This window comes from Grammomys surdaster, unplaced genomic scaffold (genome assembly GCF_004785775.1).
Source record: "Grammomys surdaster isolate TR1022 unplaced genomic scaffold, NIH_TR_1.0 331, whole genome shotgun sequence".
Classification (NCBI taxonomy): domain Eukaryota; kingdom Metazoa; phylum Chordata; class Mammalia; order Rodentia; family Muridae; genus Grammomys; species Grammomys surdaster.
In genome coordinates, this window is record NW_021604750.1 from 361,201 (window position 1) to 380,612 (window position 19,412).

Genomic DNA, 19,412 nt, shown 5'->3' on the forward strand with positions numbered 1-19,412 from the left:
AGTAGAGAAATGCAAATAAGGTATTTGGATATTTTTAAATTTCAGAATTAGAAATATTTTTATTTATTCTTTGAACATTTCACACAGTGCATTTAGATCATATTAACCAACTTCTCATCCTAATACCTCCTAAGTTGACCTCCACCTCCTTATCCCCCCTAATTTAATGTTCTCTGGTTTTTATGTATGTGTTAATTTTGTTATTGTTGTTTTTAATGGTCCATGGCTTCAATTTGTGCTGTCCATTTATATACTCCTGGTTGGGGAGCCATCGCTGAAGCATGTTCAACCTATCAGGAGCCATACCCTTAATGAAAACTGACTTTCCCTTCCCAGAAACTGTTAAGCTGTCCATAGTTCCTCGTTTGGGGTTCAGGCTTAAGAACCTCTTTCCACTCTGTGCTGCAATGCTGACTAGCTTCAATTTGTCCAAGCCTTATGCACACAGCCAGAACTGCTGAGTTTGTGAGGACAGCAGTTCTGTCATGTGGAGAAGACAGTTTTGCTCAGGTCCTCCACTCTTGACTCTTAAAATCTTAAAATTGAGAAAGTCCCTAAGTAATGGTTTCTGGGAGTTACTCAAACTATTTCCTGGATGATGGATTTAGGGTAAACTCCAACATTTATGGAAAACATTGCTCTATCAACATAGAAATAACCCTTTTTTGTACCATTTATCAAACTGCAAACAATAGTCTTTACAAACTGAGTGTCTCTTTACACAGATCTCTTTTGTCCAAATTAGGAGTTTGCCTCCAGCACGTAACTTGACAGACTTTGTTGCATGCTTTTTCTCTCTGAGGTAAATAGCAATAAGCCTGCCTTGTTTATGCTGCAAAGGCATTCTTTATTCCCTGATAGACCTCCTGGTGGGCTCTGCCTGGAGGACAGGGCTGTGCTGTGCTGTCCCTCCTGCTGTGGTCGCCGTTGCTGATCCTTATCACAGTGTCTGTCTGTCTGTTTAGTTACCAAGGGAGCTGTGGTGTTCAGCACATGGTCATAGTTAACATAAAATACATTTTTATTCTCTAAGGTGTTTGGTGCTGTGGATCTTGAGAAGAATTCATCTTGTTTGGGGTATTGTTAGGACTTACTATAACAATATTCCAAAAATGAACTGTCCATAATAGTGTGGTTCATCTTATGTTTTTATAAGTATTTTAATGATACAATCATAGGTATTTGTGTTCTAATACTACTTGTTTGTTTTTGTAATTGTTTTCCTTTTATGAACTCAGAATTTCTGCATACTCTAACCACTGAGTATCTGTTATCTTTTGCTACCAGAATAGGTAGTTCTGCATTCCTGGTGTGATTTACATCAAGTATTGTGGCTACAAGACCAGGAGCCTGTGGCAGCTGACTGTCTGGACTTTAGCTGGGTGTCCAGTACTCAGTACTGCAGCAGGTCATGAATCCCTGGACAGGCCTGCAGTCAGGAAGATGGCACTTCTGCAGTGTTTGATATAAATCCCTACTATAAGCTTAAGTTTTTGAAAATACTTTGAAAATATATCTAAACATACTCTAAGCAGCACCTTGACAGTCTACATGTTCATGTCCTTCCCTTACTCCATTTCCTTCCTGTCCTCAAAAAAATTGAGACAGGTACAAACTGTGAGAAACAGTCCTTATGAACAGTGACAAGTTGGTGGGCCAGCTCAGTGTGCAGGCCTGTACTCCAGCACTTAGTCAGGACAACGGACAGGAAACTTCAGACAGAACGATGATTGAAGCAGAAGTGAAAGAAGAAGCAGAAATGGCAATGAAACTGTGAATAACTTAAAGCTTGCCTTTGGGCCTTTGCTGTCAATCATTCAGTCTACAATGGTTGGGGGACTGGTAATACTGAGTGTTATTTGCAGGTCTGTTTTTGTTATTCTGAATTAATTTTCTATGTTAAAAATTTAACAGCAACAGAAAAAGACAAAATATTTTCATTACCTGTAACTGATAGCACATGTTAATCTTTGCCTCTATGCTTCTACATATATGTTATAGTAAGGACAGTAAGTCAGATTGATTTTAAATCCCCCAGTTTCCCTTCTGAGCAGTTTGTGTGTCTCTTCAGAGACATGACCTACTGTGACATTTTTTTGTCCTCCCTTACTATGTTTTTTAACTCCTCCCAGCTAATCACCCTCCTTTCCCCTTCCCATTTTGTTGCCTGAGTTACCCAGAGTAGGTTTTAACTCATAATTTTCTTATCTTGGGCCGTTAAGTAGCTAGGATGACAGATGAGATCTACCACACCTAACATGAAACTCTTCAGAGATTTTGTGGGGAATATTTTGTGTGCCCCACCCCACTCCAACCACTTGATCTTACTAGTTGAATCACCAGAATCACACAACTACCAGTTCTGTGAACTTTTACATTGGTACAAGGTGTGTGTCTATAAATATTGCATTGGTTCCCCTTGGTGTATTTCTTGTAATTCTCTGATGTTCACTGGAGCCAGTGTCATGACCTGTTTCATAGATGAGACAATTGAGGAGATGGCATCTATGTAATTGGGTGACCTTTCAAGAGCGGCACTACTAGAATCCAGATCACCTTTTACCCTCGTAGGAGTTTCCTTTCCTGTTTCTGGTACACAGTATCAGAAGCAGTTTAAGTGGTTATAGATTCTTGTTCACAAAATGTTCAGGAAGTTTCTAAGTGTTGTTTTTTGTTTGTTTCTCTTCTGTCTTCTAGGCAGAAAATCTGGTGTATTAACTGTGAAAATTCTAGAACTACATGAGGAATGCAGCATGCAAGTTGCCGTATGTGAGCAGTTAGCAGGGCCACCAATCACCAGCCCTCCCAGAGGAATAGCTCCTAGATCGGGAGCCTACCTGAAGGTTCTCTTTACCAGAGAGACTGCAGAACACTTAATGGGGCATCCCCAGGACATCATCTACATCTTCCCTCCTTGGTGAGTGTAAAGAACTGACTCTACCAGCCATCAGCTGTACATCTGTCTGATAAGTTGAAGACATTTTTTTTAATGAAAAAGTTTGTGACTTTATTAGAGAAGTGCTAAGTGAGAAAAGCCAGGATCCACCATAGGTTTTATGTGATAGAAGTACTGAATGTATCCTTCTGCCAGCAGAGGTTTTATAATTTGTACTTAGCAAGCAAGAAAAACAACCACATGAGGATTCTTGCCCAAGAGTTATGTTGGTATCTGAGATTTGATCATTTTTATTTTTATTATTAACCTTGTTAGTTATTATAAAAAGTTTTATCTATGAAATTCTTAGATTAGGGGTTGACTATAGATGTTAAACATTAAACTTATCTTCCATAGGAGATCTTTCTTCAAAATTACTAGAGAAACCTCACAAGCATTCCAGCTGCTGATACTGGGAGTGGGCTTAGAACCCACACAGACATCTGCCCATTGGATATTAAGTCCAAAGCCTTAACCACTCAGCCATTCCAGTCTTGCTGGAGATCTTTCTAGAGCATCATAGCCAGTGGTCATTTATAGTCTGCAGTGACCTCTCATGGTTCTTAGAATCACTTGTGAAATGACCAAAAGGCTACCTATGGGTACAGCTCCTAGCTTGTTTCCTTCTTATACCTTTCCTCATTCCTTTCTCCTTGCTCCTTGGTATTTCTTTGTCAGGAAGTGGGGGAGTATTTCTTTGCTACCTAATTGGAGTATAGACTTAAAAGGATAGTTGCAGAAAAGCTTGTATTTGCTCCAGAAATGGCATGTGAAGTCTAAATTTTTTTTTAATGCTATGCTGTGTCGTAGGAGATGGATTTTGTCCAGAATGCTTGTGCTAGCTAGGCCACATGGCAGCATATTTTAATGCTGCCATTAGGCATTTCAGCAAACCTACAGACTTGAAATAAAGGTAATGTTATGCATTTCCTCAGAATCCCTTGGTATCTCTGTCTTTAAATGGCCATCTCAAAAGAAAGCAGGGTTAGGGATGGAGCTCTGTGCTGAAGTTTGCACACACAAGGCTTCATTCAGTCTCTCTAGTACTGGCAGATAGAAGGTGTGTAGGTAGGAGGAAAAGGAGATTGGGAGAAGAGGGAGGGTAAGAAGGAGGAGGGAGAGAACAAGTTAGACATATAAATATAATCAATAACTATAAGCACATGAAAGAAGTTTGTTCTTCTAAGTGTTAGTGAAGCCCAAATGACACAGCATTTGGTTGTTCCTAAATATTACCTTCTTTTGTTTAAATGGCTTTGTTAACTCTTCATCAAAATTACTTTTCTAGTTCTGTGATTGACACCAAGAAAATATAAAAATGGTATTTATTTGAGGCTTCTAGTTTCAGAGAGTGAAGAGTTCATTACCATCATGGTGGAGAGCATGGCAACAGGTAGGCGTGGTGCTGACATAATAGCTGAGAGCTCACTCAGACACAACCACAGAACAGACTCAGAATGAAAGGAGCCTTTTGAAACTTCAGAGCTTACCACCAGTGACACACCTCCAACAAGGCCACATCTTTTCTTCTCTATCAGTTCTACCAACTAGAGACCAAATATTATGGAGGCCCTTCTCATTCAAGCCACCACACCCTTAAAATCTAAACAGCCTAAAGAGCCATCCGCATGGCATGGACCAAATTACTTGGTGTACATTTCTGAAATGTAGAGTAATTGAATTCAATGACAGTGATATATAATATCTCCATTTCTAGAATAATGTCCCTATCACAAAGAACGAGTCCTTAGTCAAGGTTCCCAAGGGAAGGAGAGGCCATCAAGTTGCTAAACAGGTGGCACGGCCCAGGACTGCCCAGTTGTGTGAGCAGAACTACTTAGGTCTGCTGGGCTGTGTGAGAAGAACTACTTTTTACCTTGGTCTCCTGTCGTTAGCAGCAGATAAGTTCCCACAAGCTGCTTAGTCTGTTGAGGCTCCTTAACAAAATCCTATATTATCTTGTTAAACAATAGAAATTTACTTCTTCTAGTTATAGATGATGATGGTCAAGATCAAGGTACCAGCAAGATAGATTCTCTTTGAATCTTCTCTCCTTGGATGTTGAAACATAATTAATTTGGTATAATTTTCTAGGATGTTTTCTGTGTCTGTCTATCCCTGGTGTCTATTCATGCACAGATTTCTGATTCGTTTAAGGACCTGTCAAAATCATTGAGCCCAACATGCAGGCCTCACTTTAACTTAACCACCTTTTAGTGCCCTAGGCCTGGGGCTTCAGCACAAGAGTTTCATAAGGACTTAGTTCAGTCTTTATCCCAATCATAAGAGCAAACACATTTTCGGTCAAGTAGCTTAATTCTTCAGCTAGGTAAATCAGCTGGATTTTCTGTCTCTAAATGGCCCAAAGGATCTTAAATAGCAATGTTCTAAATAGCTTTCTGAACTGTATTATGTATTGTTTTATGGAGACTTGTAATTATTTTAACATTTTAAAAATTACACATATGTGTCTGTGTGGATTTGGAGAGTATATACGCATATGAGTGCAGTTTTCCTCACAGGTCACAAGAAAGGATCAGATTCCTGAGAACTGTCTCACAATTGTTATAGGTACTTGTGAGCCACCCTACCTGCTGGGAATCAAACTTGGGTCCTTTCTAAGAGGAATAAGAATTGTTAGCTCCCAAGCCATCTTTCTATCCTTTAAAATCATAATGGTCTCCTTCTGTTGCAAAGAGAAAACTTTTTCATAAGATATAAGGACAAATATTTATAGATTATTGTTAGAAACTATGTTATTTTAATAAAATAGTGGATGTAGATTCTCCTTTAATAACCGTGACTTCACCAGCACTGTGAAGGTTTTCAGTACCAGACATGGTCTCTTTCTTGTTAAGTAAGTCAAAATCTAATTAGAGAACAATTGAATAGTGACAAAAGGAATGCAGTAGAAGAGGATATAAGTGATCTAATAAGAAAGTGGGAAGGAGGCCTCCTTGGGGGAGAGGGAGGAAGCTAAAATAACAACACAGATTGCTGAAAACCCACAAGGAATCATACCATTAGCTATTAACTTAAAATTGTGTAATGCACATCATTCAGGTAGAAGCGTACCACTGTACATGTAAGCTCATCACTGCCACGCTGGTTGTTGATATGCTTCTTAAGCATAATAGTGGATAGGACTATAGGTTGCACCTGTCTTTTGAAAGCTTGCCATTTGATACCATGAAAGCTAGTCTTCAGGAAGGAGACCTCAGGTCAGTTCTACCCACAGTCTCTCTGTTATGTTCATTTATCTTTTCAGCCCAAAATAATGCTTCCTGTGCTTTTCCTTGGGTTCTTTTTTTTTTTTAATACATAAAAAACTTTAGACTTTTTATGTAATGAAAATTTTCTTCCTTTTTCAATTATGGCAGATGGGTTTCCTGGGTAGTATTAGTAGGTAGGTAGTATTGGTGTTAGTATAGTGAGTTATTAGTAAATAGTAGTTGATGTTAGTGTAGGTTCTTGGCATACATCTTCTTTCAGGACTTGGAATGCAGTCTCCAGGCTTTGTCTATTGAGTGTTTTTCTGTGATTCTTATGTTCATATGGATGTGTCTTTCTTTAGTTTGGAGTAGTTTTCTTCTATAACATTGTTGAAAGTCTGATCTATGCCATTGACTTGGGATTTTGCCTCATCCATTTCTATAATTAGAAGATTTAGACTTACCATGGTCTCACAGATGTCCTTTGCATTTCATTTCTTTTTTCTGTTTTTTGTTTTGTTTTGTTTTGGGTTTTTTGTTTGTTTTTTTGCTTTTTTGTAGTTTTTGTTTTTTGTTTGTTTGGGTTGTTTGGTTTTGTTTCTCTGTGTAGCAGCCCTGGCTGTCCTGGAACTCACTTTGAAGGCCAGTCTGGCCTCAAACTCACAGAGACCATCTGCCTCTGCCTCCCAAGTGCTGGAATCAAAGGTGTGTGTCACTATGCCCAGCTTGTGTTGCTTTTCTGTATTCTAATTTTTTTTTATGTTTCTTACTATTTTACTCTGAATCCTCTATTTTATCTTTGAGACTTTCTGCTTGATTCATTTCTAGGTGTAAAGCTTTCCTTTGCATTTTCTAGTTAGACTATTGGGTTTTTTCAATTCCATCTTCATTTCAGCTCGAGACTTGTTCGGCATTTCTATCTCTATTGAGTTTCATTTTCAAATCTTTGATTGTCATTTCCATCAACCTTATGTCTGTATTGTTTTTGTCATCACACAACTAGAAAAGTTAGGCCCTTTCATGAATTTTTTTTGTTGTGTGTGCGTGGGCATGTGCTTGTGTGTGTGTGCGCACGCGTGTGTGTGTGAGTCTTTATTTTTTAAACTCCTTGAATTCTTTGAGGAGGTTTATGATAATTTAATGCTATGTCTTAGAGTTGATCTGGATCATTCTCCTTAGCAAGCATTTGGATAAGCTGGTAGGTTTTGAAGAATATATTGGCTTGATCTTTAATAATCTTGGTATTCTTGTAGTGAGATCCAGGCATGAAGACTTCATTAGTTTTTAGTACACTGTAGATGAAGCAGGGTCAAAGAAAAGAGAAGCTGTAGGGGTGAGTTCAGCCTAGAGCATCAATTTTCAACTTGCAGGTTGACGGGTCAACTAAGACGATCATAAACACAGAAGTTTACATCATTTCATAACAGGAGCAAAATTACAGTTTTAAGTAGTAACAGAAATGCATTTTTTGTTGTTATGTGGTGGTTTTATTGTGAGGGTTGCAGCATTAGGAGGGTTGAGAACCACTGGTCTAGAGGTTGGAAATGTCTTGGGTGGGATAGAGTCATGTAGACTGAGGAGACAGGGCTGCTATACAGGGTGTGAGATGGCAGGGAAGGACAGACGAGGCTGCTGCAGAAAAGGTGTTCAAGAAAAGGTCAGAGTTGCAGAGCAGGCTAGATTCTGGAGAAGGGTGTGGACTTTGTGGGGATAACTATCTTCACAATATTAATCCTGCTGATCCATCAGCTTTGGGGATTCTTAATTTTCTGATGTCTTCAATTTTTCTTCAACGTTGTCAAGCAGTGGTTCTCAACGTTCCTAATGCTGCAACCCTTTAATATGGATCCTCATGTTTTGGTGATCTCCTAGCCATAAAATTATTTTTGTTATTACTTCATAACTGTAAGTTTGCAAATGCTATGAATTGTAATGTAAATACTTTTGGAGATAGAGGTTTGCCAAAGGGGTTGTGACCTGCAGGTTTGACAAAACAGCACCACAGGTTGAGAACTGCTATCTTGGAGTTTTTATTATACAAGTGGTTTACTTCCTTAGTTGGAGATACCCCAAGATTTTTTTTTTTTGAGGGAGTTGTGAAAGATGATTTTCCCCCTCTGATTTGTTTCTCAGTGTGTGTGTGTGTGTATAAAATATGTGTGTGTGTATAATGTGTGTGTTTCTGTGTAAGCTATGGATTTTTGTGTGTTAACTTTGTATCCTGCAATTTTGCTGAAAATATTTATCAGCTGTAGAAGTTTCCTGAAGACTCTTTAGGGTCTTTTCTGTATAAAATCATATCATATGCAAGTACAAATACTTTGACTCCTTCCCTTTGCTATTGAATCCCCCTTCGTTTCCTTTAGTTGTCTTCTTATTCCTCTCGCTAAGACTCCCAAGTACTATATTGACTAGATATGGAGAGAGTGATCAACCTTGTCTTGTTCCTGATTTTAGTGGAAATGCTGTGTGTTACACATTTTTCTCTTAGAATGATGTTGACCATGGGATTGTAGTAAATTGCCTTTTTGTGTTGAAGTATTTCCTTTGTATCAGTAATGTCTCCAGGACTTTTATCATGAAGGAGTGTTGGATTTAATCAAAGACCTTTTCCACGTTTAATGAGATGACCATGTGGTTTTTGTCCTTTAGTCTGTTTATGTGGTGGATTGCATTTATTGATTAATGTTTGTTGAACCATCCCTGCATCTCTGGGATGAAGCTGACTTGATTGTGATGGATAATCTTTTTGATGCGTTCTTAAAACTCTTGAAATAAAATAATTTGCTATTATATTATTGGGATTTTTTTTGTTCAAAAGAGCTATTTTAACTTTTTTGTTGCATCTGGTTTTGATATCAGGATAATGCTTCATAATAAGTATTTGGAAACAATCCTTTATTTTGTGTTTTATGAATAGTCTGAAGAGTGTTAGTGCTTCTTTGAAGTCTGGTAGAATTTTGAGTTCATTTTGCTCTGGGCTTTTCTGGTTGAGAGATTTTAAGTTACTCCTTCTATCTCAGTAGGGCTTATTGGTCTATTTAAATAATTACTTCATCTTGATTTAACTTAGTAGGTTTTATATATCTATAAATCCATCAGTTTCCTTTAGGTTTTCCACTTTGGTGAAATACAGGTTTTTAAGTGATGTCCTTATAATTATCTGGATTTCCTGTGTCTGTTGTACCTTTTCATCTTTAGTTTTATTAATTAGGATCCTCCTTATTTTTATTGATTGGGTAAAATTTTGTCACGTATGTAAGTTTTTTTTCCCAAAGAACTAACTCTTTGTTTTAAATGTTATTGTTTCTGTTTCATTAATGTCATCCCTGAGTTTGATTCTTTTGTGTTGCTGTAGTTTATTAATCCACTCTAATCTCCCTGGCTGCTGTGAATTCCGTGCTACTCGTGAATCCAGTGCTCTGGATTTTCGAATAAAAGACACACACACACACAAACACACGAGTCTTATATTTAATCTGCCTTAATTCAGCTCAATGGCTGAGCCACTCCAAGTCTCCACATTGCTAACAACTCCCCTCCAATACTTCTGAATTATTATTTACCAAAATCTATATTCCATCTTTGCTACCCTATACCCAAAGTGGGGAGTGGTGGTGGAGACTGGGGCCACACTTTCCTAGCTCTTACATAATTGGATGCTCTCTCTTCTGCACCTCTCAAGCCTGATACTCCTGTTTCTCCAGCATGGTGGTACTAAATCCTTCTTCTTCCCTTGGTTCCCTTGCCTGGGAAATCTAAAGTCCTGCCTATGTCTCCCTGCCTCCAGCTACTTTATTTACCAGTTAGAACCAACTAGGGGCAGGGACCTACAGCATCTTAAATTCTAGATTCTCTTGTATTTTGGGGGGAACCCAATTAGCATAATACAAGTATTAAATCAAATCCACAATAATTTTGTCCCCTCTACTTTTGGTGGTGGTGGGGGGTGCTGTTTCTTCTTGTTTTTCTAAAGCTCTCAAGTGTATCATTACATTACATTATTAATAGCTCTCTTCACGTTTTTGATGTAGGCATTTAGCATTTAGTGCTATCAATGTTCCTCTCATCATGTTTGAGAGATTTGAGTATGTTGTGATTTCATTTTCATTCAATTCTAGGAAATTATTTCTTACTTGATTTCTTCCTTCACCTAATTTCCATGCAATAGTATGCTGTTTACCTTCTATGAGTTATTTTCTGTTTTCTGTAGTTGCTGTCCAGCTCTAATTTATGATGGTCAGAGAGAAAGCAGACTGTTATTTCAATTTTCTTATCTTTGTTGAGATGTCCTTTGAGGTCAATCTTGGGAAAATTCGGTGAGCTCCTGAGAAGTCAGTAAATGTATACTGTAGTCCTCATTGGAGTGCTCTGTAGTTATCTGTTAGGTTCATTTGTTTGTGATATTGTTCTGGTTAGATTTTGTGGTCATCTTGACACAGGCCTAGGTTATCTGAGAAAAGAATCCTCAAGTGAGGAAATGTCTCAATCACATTGTCTTGCAGGAGAGTCTGTAGGGAACTTTCTCAGTTAATGATTGATTTGAAAATGCCCAGCATCTGTGGGTAGTACCACCCCTGGGGTGGCCCTTGGAGGTAAAAGAATGATAATTGAACATGAACATTGGGCTCAAGCCTGTAAGCAGTACTATTTATGAAGATCTTTTTCTCCTCAAGTTGCTTTTAGTCATGGTCTTTATTACAACAATATAATGCAAACTAAAACAGATGCTATTTAAATCCAGAGTTTCTGTATTTGCTTTCTGTCTAGATGACTTGTCTAGTAAGAGTCAGGCATTAAAGTTACCCACTCTCACTGTGTTTCAGTCTAGTATGTGACTTAGATCTAAATGGTGTTTCTTTTGTGAAATTATGTTTTTGTTCTTGGTGTGTGTGCTGGCTAGTTTTATGTCAGCTTTACACAAACTAGAGTCATTTTGGAAGCAAGATCCTCAAATGGCAAAATTCTCCTGCTAGATTGGCCTATGGAGAAGTCCAAAGGACTTTTTTTTTTTTTTTGGTTGATGAGTTATAGGGGAGTTTCAAGCTCATTGTGGGCAGTGCCATCCCTGGATTGTATAAGAAAGCAGCCTGAGCAAGCCATGATGAAAAAGCCAGTAAACATTGTTCCTCTATGGCCTGTGCATCACTTCCTGCATCCACATTCCTACCTTGAATTCCTTCCCAGACTTTATACATCAAACACACTAAAAATTCCACCAGGGAACTTCTACATCTGATAAACACTTTCAGTAAAGTAGTGGGGTGCAAAAATTAACTCTGAAAAATTAGTAGTAACCTTTGTATATACAAATGACAAACTAGCTGTGAAAGAAATCAGAATAAAGTAACTTTTCACAATAGCCTCAAGTGTGTATGCATGAGAATGTGAGGGGGGGGAATAGGGAGGGAGAGGAAGAGAGAGAGATCTTGGGATATCTCTAACCAAGCAAGTGAAAAACTTGAATAATAAAAATTCTTGGCATTAAAGAAAGAAGGTGAAACCATCAGAAGATTAAAAGATCTCCTGTGCTTATGGATCTGTAGATTAATATTATGAATATGGCCATCCTGCTAAACATAATTTAGTTTCAACAGTCTGCATCAAAATTCCAACATAATTCTTCACAGAAATTGACAAGCTATTTTTTGCTTCATGTGGAAAGACAAAAAACTCAGGATAGGTAAAAACACTACTGTATAATTAAAGTAATTGCTGAACTATCTTAGATTTCAAGTCATACTTCAGAGCTCTACTAATAAAAGCAGCTTGGTTCCGACATAAAAACAGACCTATTGATTGTGGGAAAAAAAACTCTCGTGGGTGGTGGCTCAGGCCCACAGTCCCGTAGGCTTTTCCGCAGGCAGATTCCCACATACACGAGAAGGTCTAGGGTTCCAAAAGCTTGGCAGCAAGCACAGAAGACACGTGGAGTCCGTGGAAGAAGTTTTATTGTCCATGACAGAAAAGTTGTCTCTGAATGTGTGTGCACCCCCCGCCAAATGCCAGGAGGAGTTCTCTTATATGGGGAGTGGGAAAGAGGAGGGACTAGGGAGGGGATAACTTAATTAGCTATGTCCCCCCTCCTCCGCCTTTAGATAACTCATTAATATGTAAATATTGAGACAGAGGCCTGTTAGTCACACTCTCTACCTGTGTCTTACAGTGATTGACTGTACAAGTTAAATGGTGATGAAACCTAGTGTCAGGGCCCTGGGTTCTGGGGGCATGGTCAAACACCTGCAGTCTCAGGGTTCCAGGCCCGTGTCAACCCAAAATGTCCTTCTACAGCCGGACAGTTGATTAATGGAATCAAATTGAACACACAAACATAATTTCATATGCCTATGGACACCTGAGTTTTGGCAAAGAAGACAAGAATATACATTAGAGAAAAGAGAATCTTCAACAAATGATGCTGGTCAAATTGAATAGTTGCATGTACAGGAATTCAAACACACACACACACACACACACACACACACACACACACACCTCACAGATCACTCTGAACAAAACTTAACTTCAAGTGGATCAAAGCCCTCAACATCAGACCCCTAATTTGATAAAAAAGAAGTGATTCAATAGTCTTGGACTCATTGACACAGGAAAAGTCTTTCTGAGAGGGGCAGCAGCAGCCCATCACTAATACTGGAAGTTAATAAATGAGACTCAGTGAAGCTGCAAATCTTACGTGTGGCAAAGGACACCATCATTTGGACAAAGTGGCAGGCTATAGTATGGGAAAAGATCTTCATCCAGCACATCTGATAGGGTTAATGTTTAAAATATATAAAGAACAAAAATAACTGAACATCAAGAAAGGAAATAAGTGAAATTAAAATTGGAGTGCATAACAAAGCAGAGAGTTCTCAAAAGATGAGACACAAATGGCTATAAAACACTTAAATGTTCAAAGTCTGTAGCAATCAGGGAAAGCCAAAGTGAAATAGCACCAAGATTTCAACTTAAACCAGTCACAATACAATGGCCAAGATCATTAAAACATATGAAGCTCATGCTGGCAAGAATTTGAAGAATTGGAAAACTTACTAATTTCAAGTGGAAGTTCAAACTCGTACAGTCCCTTTATAATAGTCCCTCAGGACTATTATGTAATGGTACCTCAGGAAGCTTGGAATAGATCTGTCTCAAGATCCTGCTATAGCACCCATGGGCATGTACCCAGCGGACACTACTCCCTAGTGCAGACACTTGCTTATCCATGTTCATTGTTGTGTTAGTTATAATACCCAGTGTTTGGAAATAGCGTAAATGTCCATCAGCTTATGAATGGATAATACAAATGTGATGCATTTACAGAGTGACTATTCACTCATTGGTTCAAAAAAGAAGAAATTAGGAAATTCTTAGGTATTTGGATAGAATTAGAAATCATTGTGAGGTAACTCTGCCTCTTAAAGACAAATATTGTATGTTTCCTCTAGTATCAGGAGTATTATTAAAGATAACTAGTAAAGAAGCCATATAAATATAAATCAGTGACAACATGGATTTAGCATCCAATGAAAAAGATTAAGAAATAAACTATTTAATCACTTTTATCATAGTTCTAGAATTACATGAGGCACTATGTTCAGCACAAATATGTTTGTCTTTTAGTGTGTAAATTAGATATTTCCACATAACTGTATCCTGAAAATTTAGGGGGAATGTACTAAGTTCCTAGATGTAATAGCATTCACTGTTTTTTGAAAATACAGTTTGTACTTGAAGCCTTTCAAATCTTACAAATGAGGAAATTCCAAGCATTCCACAGGAATAGATAATTTTAGTCGATGACATGAAGTGTTGGAATGGTAAACATCTCTGTTCACATAACCTGAAAAGTACAGTTTGGGATCAAGTGTTCCCCTGGCTGTGGCTGATCATTGGGGAGACAGCCTGTCTATGCCTCCTGTGGCCCGGCTTGCATTTCAGAGTCAGGAATAGGCACATCACCAGTTTATTTCTCTCTAGCCCACTTGACACAGCAGGAGGCTCTGTGACTGACTGCTTCAGTCCTTCTGACTGCTTCCTCAGTTCTTTATGGGGATTAATCCCTTCACTGGGACCAGGTTAGTTAGTCATTCAAACACTGTGGGCCACAGATTAACAAAATAGTTTGAGAACTTAAACATTTGGAAATAGTTATGTGTTTCAATACTAACTTTATTAAATCTGTGCTAATTTTCCTGATGAAATGATAATAAATGTAGTTGTTCTTAGTTAAAAAGTTAATTTAGCGTCATTAGTCATCTGGTCCCATAGAATTATTGAGTAGTATGAGTGGTAGCTTCAAAACAATGAAGACGTTTTGTTATTGAAGGACAGTGTAAAGACACTAGAGGCAGCTTTATGGCATTACCTGTGTGCTGTATTCTGGGTGCTGTTATCTTCTGACTGATAGACATCCTAGTCACTTGGTCACAGTGTTGTGGTCTTTGTGAAGTATAGTAGTGATTACATTTAGGGTTTATGAGAGCAATTTAAGAAACAAGAAAAATAAATTGACGTTTTTGTCTATATATGTGTATAATAAATGAAAAACACTGAGCTGTCATGTAATTTATGACCATACTACCTTGAATAAGCCTGATCTTTTCTGATCTCAAAATCTAAAGTGGTTCAACCTAGTTAGTATCTCAGTGGGAGAATAATCAGTGCAGATTAGGTTCTGGGACTCACTAAGTAAGGGTTGAGGGCTCTGTATTGTGATGATCCTGATGTTCTGAAGCCCACAGTTGTTCGGCTTACACAGGTTGTATTCATTTGTCAGAGCTTGGAGACTACTCATTGTATGTTAATTTTCTTGAAAATTAAAATAGCAATCTCTAGTTAATAATACACAGGTGAAAATATCTGACAAATGTATGCAAATTTCTTTCTTTGCTTTCCAAGATGGAATATCACTATGTTCCTCTGGCTGTCCTGGAACTCACTGTATACTCCTGGGAGGCCTTAAACTCACAGAGATCCACCTGTCTCAGCCTGAGTGCTGGGATTCAAGGCTTAGCAACTAGATCCTAACAGGCACCATCAAGAAAATAAATATAACCCGGATACCCAGGAGAGAAAGACTGGAAGATCAAAGAGTTCAGAGGGTTTCCTCAACTGCATAGTGAATTTAAAACCAGCTTATGCTTGTCAAAAAGAAGAAAAGAGAGTGAGAGTAGGAAGAACGCTAGAGCATGCTTCTTGGTCTGTGGCATGTCTGACAACATGACACATGAGATATGTAAAGAGTTAATTACTGGGAACAAGTATACAACAGGGATATCTGGGAGATAGGAAGAGCAGGGAAGTTGCTTTTGTACTGAACCTGTGGAAATGTCTTCCTTGTCACCATTTCCCAGACTGTGTATGTGTATATGTGTATGTGTATATATGCATATATATGTATATATATATGTATATATGTATATATGATGTATGTGTGTATATATGTACACACATATATATATTGTATATTTAAATACATATTGGTACCCATATATGTATATATAATGTCTATATAAATAAAAATTATAGTCAAATTAACAATCATTACTGTAAGGCCACTGAGCATATTGTGATCATGTTATTTATGATATGTGCTATTTGATTATAGCTGCTTCAATCATGTGGTTCATTCTTAGAAATATGCTTGAAAGAGTGTTGGGATGGGATGGGGTGGGCAGTAGTTTTCAACCTTTCTAATGCTATGACCATTTAAAACAGTTCCTCATGTTGTGGTGACCCCTAACCATAAAATTATCTCATTACTACTTCATTATTGTAATTTGGCTACTGTTATGAGTCATAATGTAAATATCTGATATGCAGATATCCTGATATGGAACCCCAAGGGGTCACCACCCACAGGTCAGGACACTGGGCTAAAGTTATTGTTTTATCTGAAGAAAGCTCTCAGTGTCTTGGGTGGGGGAGGTTTGTTTTGTAGGCTAGGGAGTGTCAGGTGTCCTCCTTTGTCAGTTTGTGTCTTGTTCTTTTGAGGCAGAGTTTCTCACTGAATTGGATGGGTTGTTTTGTTTTGATTTGTTTTGTTTAGGCTAGCAAGGGCCTTGCCCCTGTCTCATCTCCTCCCACTTGGGGTTGCACCTGCCACTAACATGAATGCTGGAGTCTGAGCTCGTCCTCATGGGTACCAAGTGCTCTTACAGTGACCCATCTCCTCTGAAATCTCTGGGTTTTTTTTAAAATAAGTCAAATCTCTTTATTGTAATGAACTCATAGATGAAAACACCATGCAGCTGGTTTAAGGAAGCCACTCAAGACACTTTCCCAGAACCAAACTATGCATCTCAGCAAACTTTTATGCAGTTAGAATCTTAATTCTGAAGCAACAGAGCTTCACTTAGGGTTTTATGTTTTCACCATAAGTTATAGTTTTGTTTCTTATCCACCACAATAGAGGGAAAGCTGGAGGGAGGCAAAGTTGTACCTTCTCCTTCATGGTCCATGTGGATTTTGGCCCAAGTTTTGTTCTTCTTCATTATTTAATATGACATTCTCTTGGCCTCCTTTCTGAATATTATACTACATCTACCCTTAATACCTGTTGATATATATAATCTATCAGTTGCATCTATACAAGGCAGAATGTACAGGGCTGTGTCTTATTTACTGTTTATTTTTCCCCTTTCTGAGTTTTAGTCACCTCAGAAAGCTCTCAGATTTTGGAAAATTGCCAGAGTCTATAAAAGTTAACTAATGTATGTGATTCTTGCCTTAATAATAATTTTATTGAATCAGTATTCAAGAATGAGTTTAAGTAATTAGAATGTAGGAGTCAAACTCACTAGAAAGATGGTCTCAGTGCTTGGTACATGCCCTAACTCAAAGGAGTGAGTTAATGATGGTATCTAGCGAAGGAGTGCACATTTCTGACAGTTTCCTCACCAAGTTCAGAACCAATAGAACAGTACTAGTCATGCTTATTTATTATACTTTGAGATCAGTGATAACTTGAAGGACAGATGTGTCTGTCCCCATAAAGTCACTTTGGGAGGCTTTATGTGTGGGTTCTGCCATTCAGTCCACTAGGACTTGAGTGCTACAGAGGAATGTAACTGTGGGAGATGGTCAGCAGCTCTGACCATACGAAAGCTGAAGAGTAGAAGCCACGTATTGAAACAGAGACGCCTCTTTTGATTATAGTCCTTTGCTGAGAAGTACTGCTCTCGAAGATACCATTGGGAAAGCTGGTATACTTTGAATATAAACTGCATATTGGATTAAAATGTTTCCATCTGAAATGTTTTCATTATTCTGTGGCTTACAAAGGAAAGCTGTGTGCTTCAGAATACATCTAAAAGCATTTAGAGTTAAATTGTATAGTGTCTCAGGCTATTGTAGTTCCACAAATCAGAAACAGTTGTAATTACAATGACCACAACTACATATTATTTATTTGGAAATAGTGACAAAGCTAATGTGACAAAAGCTTACTATTCATTAATCTAGGAGATGAATACAAAGGCATTTTTCATATCTGCATTTTCTTTTATTACCTTTTTTTTTTTTTACAATCTAGTTGTTGCCCGCTTCCTAGTCTGCCCTCCCATAGTTCCTCATCCCATTCCTCCTCCCCTCTGCCTCCAAGAGGATGTCTCCCACCCACCCACCCACCCACCACCTCCGCCGCTGCCCGCGCCCCCGCCACCACTCCCTGGGGCCTCAAATCTCTTCAGGGTTAAGCACGTCTTGTCTCACTGAGGCCAGACCGGGCAGTCCTCTACTATATATGTGTCAGGGCCTCTTACCAGCTAGTGTATGCTGCCTGGTTGGTGGCTCAGTGTCTGAGAAATCTCTGGTGTCCAGGTAAGTTGAGACTGCTGGATTCCTATGGGGTAGCCCTCCTCCTCAGCTTATTCCAGCTTTTCCCTAATTCAACCACAGAGGCCCCTGTCTACAGTCCAGTGGTTGGGTATAAGTGTCTACATCTGTCTCAGTCAGCTGCTTGTTGAGGCTCTCCAGGGGCAGCCATGTTAGGCTCCTGTGTGTAAGCACACCCGTAGTATCAATAATAGTGTCAGGTCTTGGAGCCTCCCTTTGAGAGGTATTCCAGGTTGAGCCAGTCACAGGACCGCCTTTCCCTTAATCTCTTCTCCATTTTTGTCCCTGTATTTCTTTTAGACAGGGATAACTCTGGGTCAGAGTTTTTGACTGTGGGATGGCAACTCCATCTTTCCACTTGATGCCCTGTCTTTCCAATGGAAGTGGACTCTACAAGTTCCATCTCCCTACCGTAGGACATTTCATCTAAGGTTCCCCCTTAGAATCCTGAGTGTCTCTTACCTCCCAGGTGTCTGGTACATTCTAGAGGGAACCCCCACTTCCCACCCCCAAGGTTACATATTTCCGTTCATTCTGCTGGCCCTCAGGGCTTCTCTACTGGCTCCCATCATCCTCCATACCTGATCATGTTCTCCTTTTTTCTCCCTCTCCCTTCCCACCCAGATCCCTCCCTACCTCTGCCTCCTGTGACTGTTTTCTTCTCTCTCCCAAGTGGGATCAAGGCATCCTCACTTGGGCCCTTCGGCTTGTTAAATTTTTTGAGTTCTGTGGATTGTATCCTGGGCATTCTGTACTTTTTGGATAATATCCACTTATTAGTGAGTACATACCATGCATGTCCTTTTGGGTCTGAGTTACTTCACTCAAGATGATGTTTTCTACTTTGATATTTCTCCATTTGCCTGCAAAACTCATGATGTTTTTGTTCCTTATAGCTGAATAGTATTCCATTGTGTAAACCACATTTTCTGTATCCATTCTTCCTTAATGGGCCATCTGGGTTGTTTCCAGCTTCTGGGTATCAAAAATAAGGCTGCTATGAACGTAGTGAAACACCTGCCCCTGTGGCATGGTGGGGCATCTTTTAGGTATATGCCCAAGAGTGGTATAGCTGGGTCTTCAGGTAGGTGTATTTCCAATTTTCTGAAGAACCTTCAGATTGATTTCCAGATTGGTTGTACCAGTTTGCAAGCCCACCAGCAATGGAGGAATGTTCCTCTGTCTCCACATCCTCGACAGCATGTGCTGTCATCTGAGTTTTTGATCTTACCTATTCTGATTCGTGTGAGGTAGAATCTCAAGGTCATTTTGATTTGCGTTTCCCTGATCACTAAGGACTTTGAACATTTCTTTAAGTGCTTCTCGGCCATTTGAGATTCCTCTGTCGTTAATTCTGTTTAGTTCTATATCCCTTTTTTTTGATTGGGTTGTTTGGGTTTTTGGAGGTTAGCTTCTTGAGTTCTTTG

General features: G+C 38.9%; 1 protein-coding gene across 1 annotated transcript in view; it reads left to right on the forward strand.

Annotated features, from left to right (window-relative positions):
• Positions 1-19,412, forward strand: part of Spidr (scaffold protein involved in DNA repair) — a 270,432-nt gene that overhangs the window by 122,714 nt on the left and 128,306 nt on the right. The window contains exon 8 of the mRNA XM_028778256.1: positions 2,698-2,917. Coding sequence (XP_028634089.1) covers positions 2,698-2,917 — 220 coding nt within the window. The remainder of the gene's footprint in view (positions 1-2,697; positions 2,918-19,412) is intronic.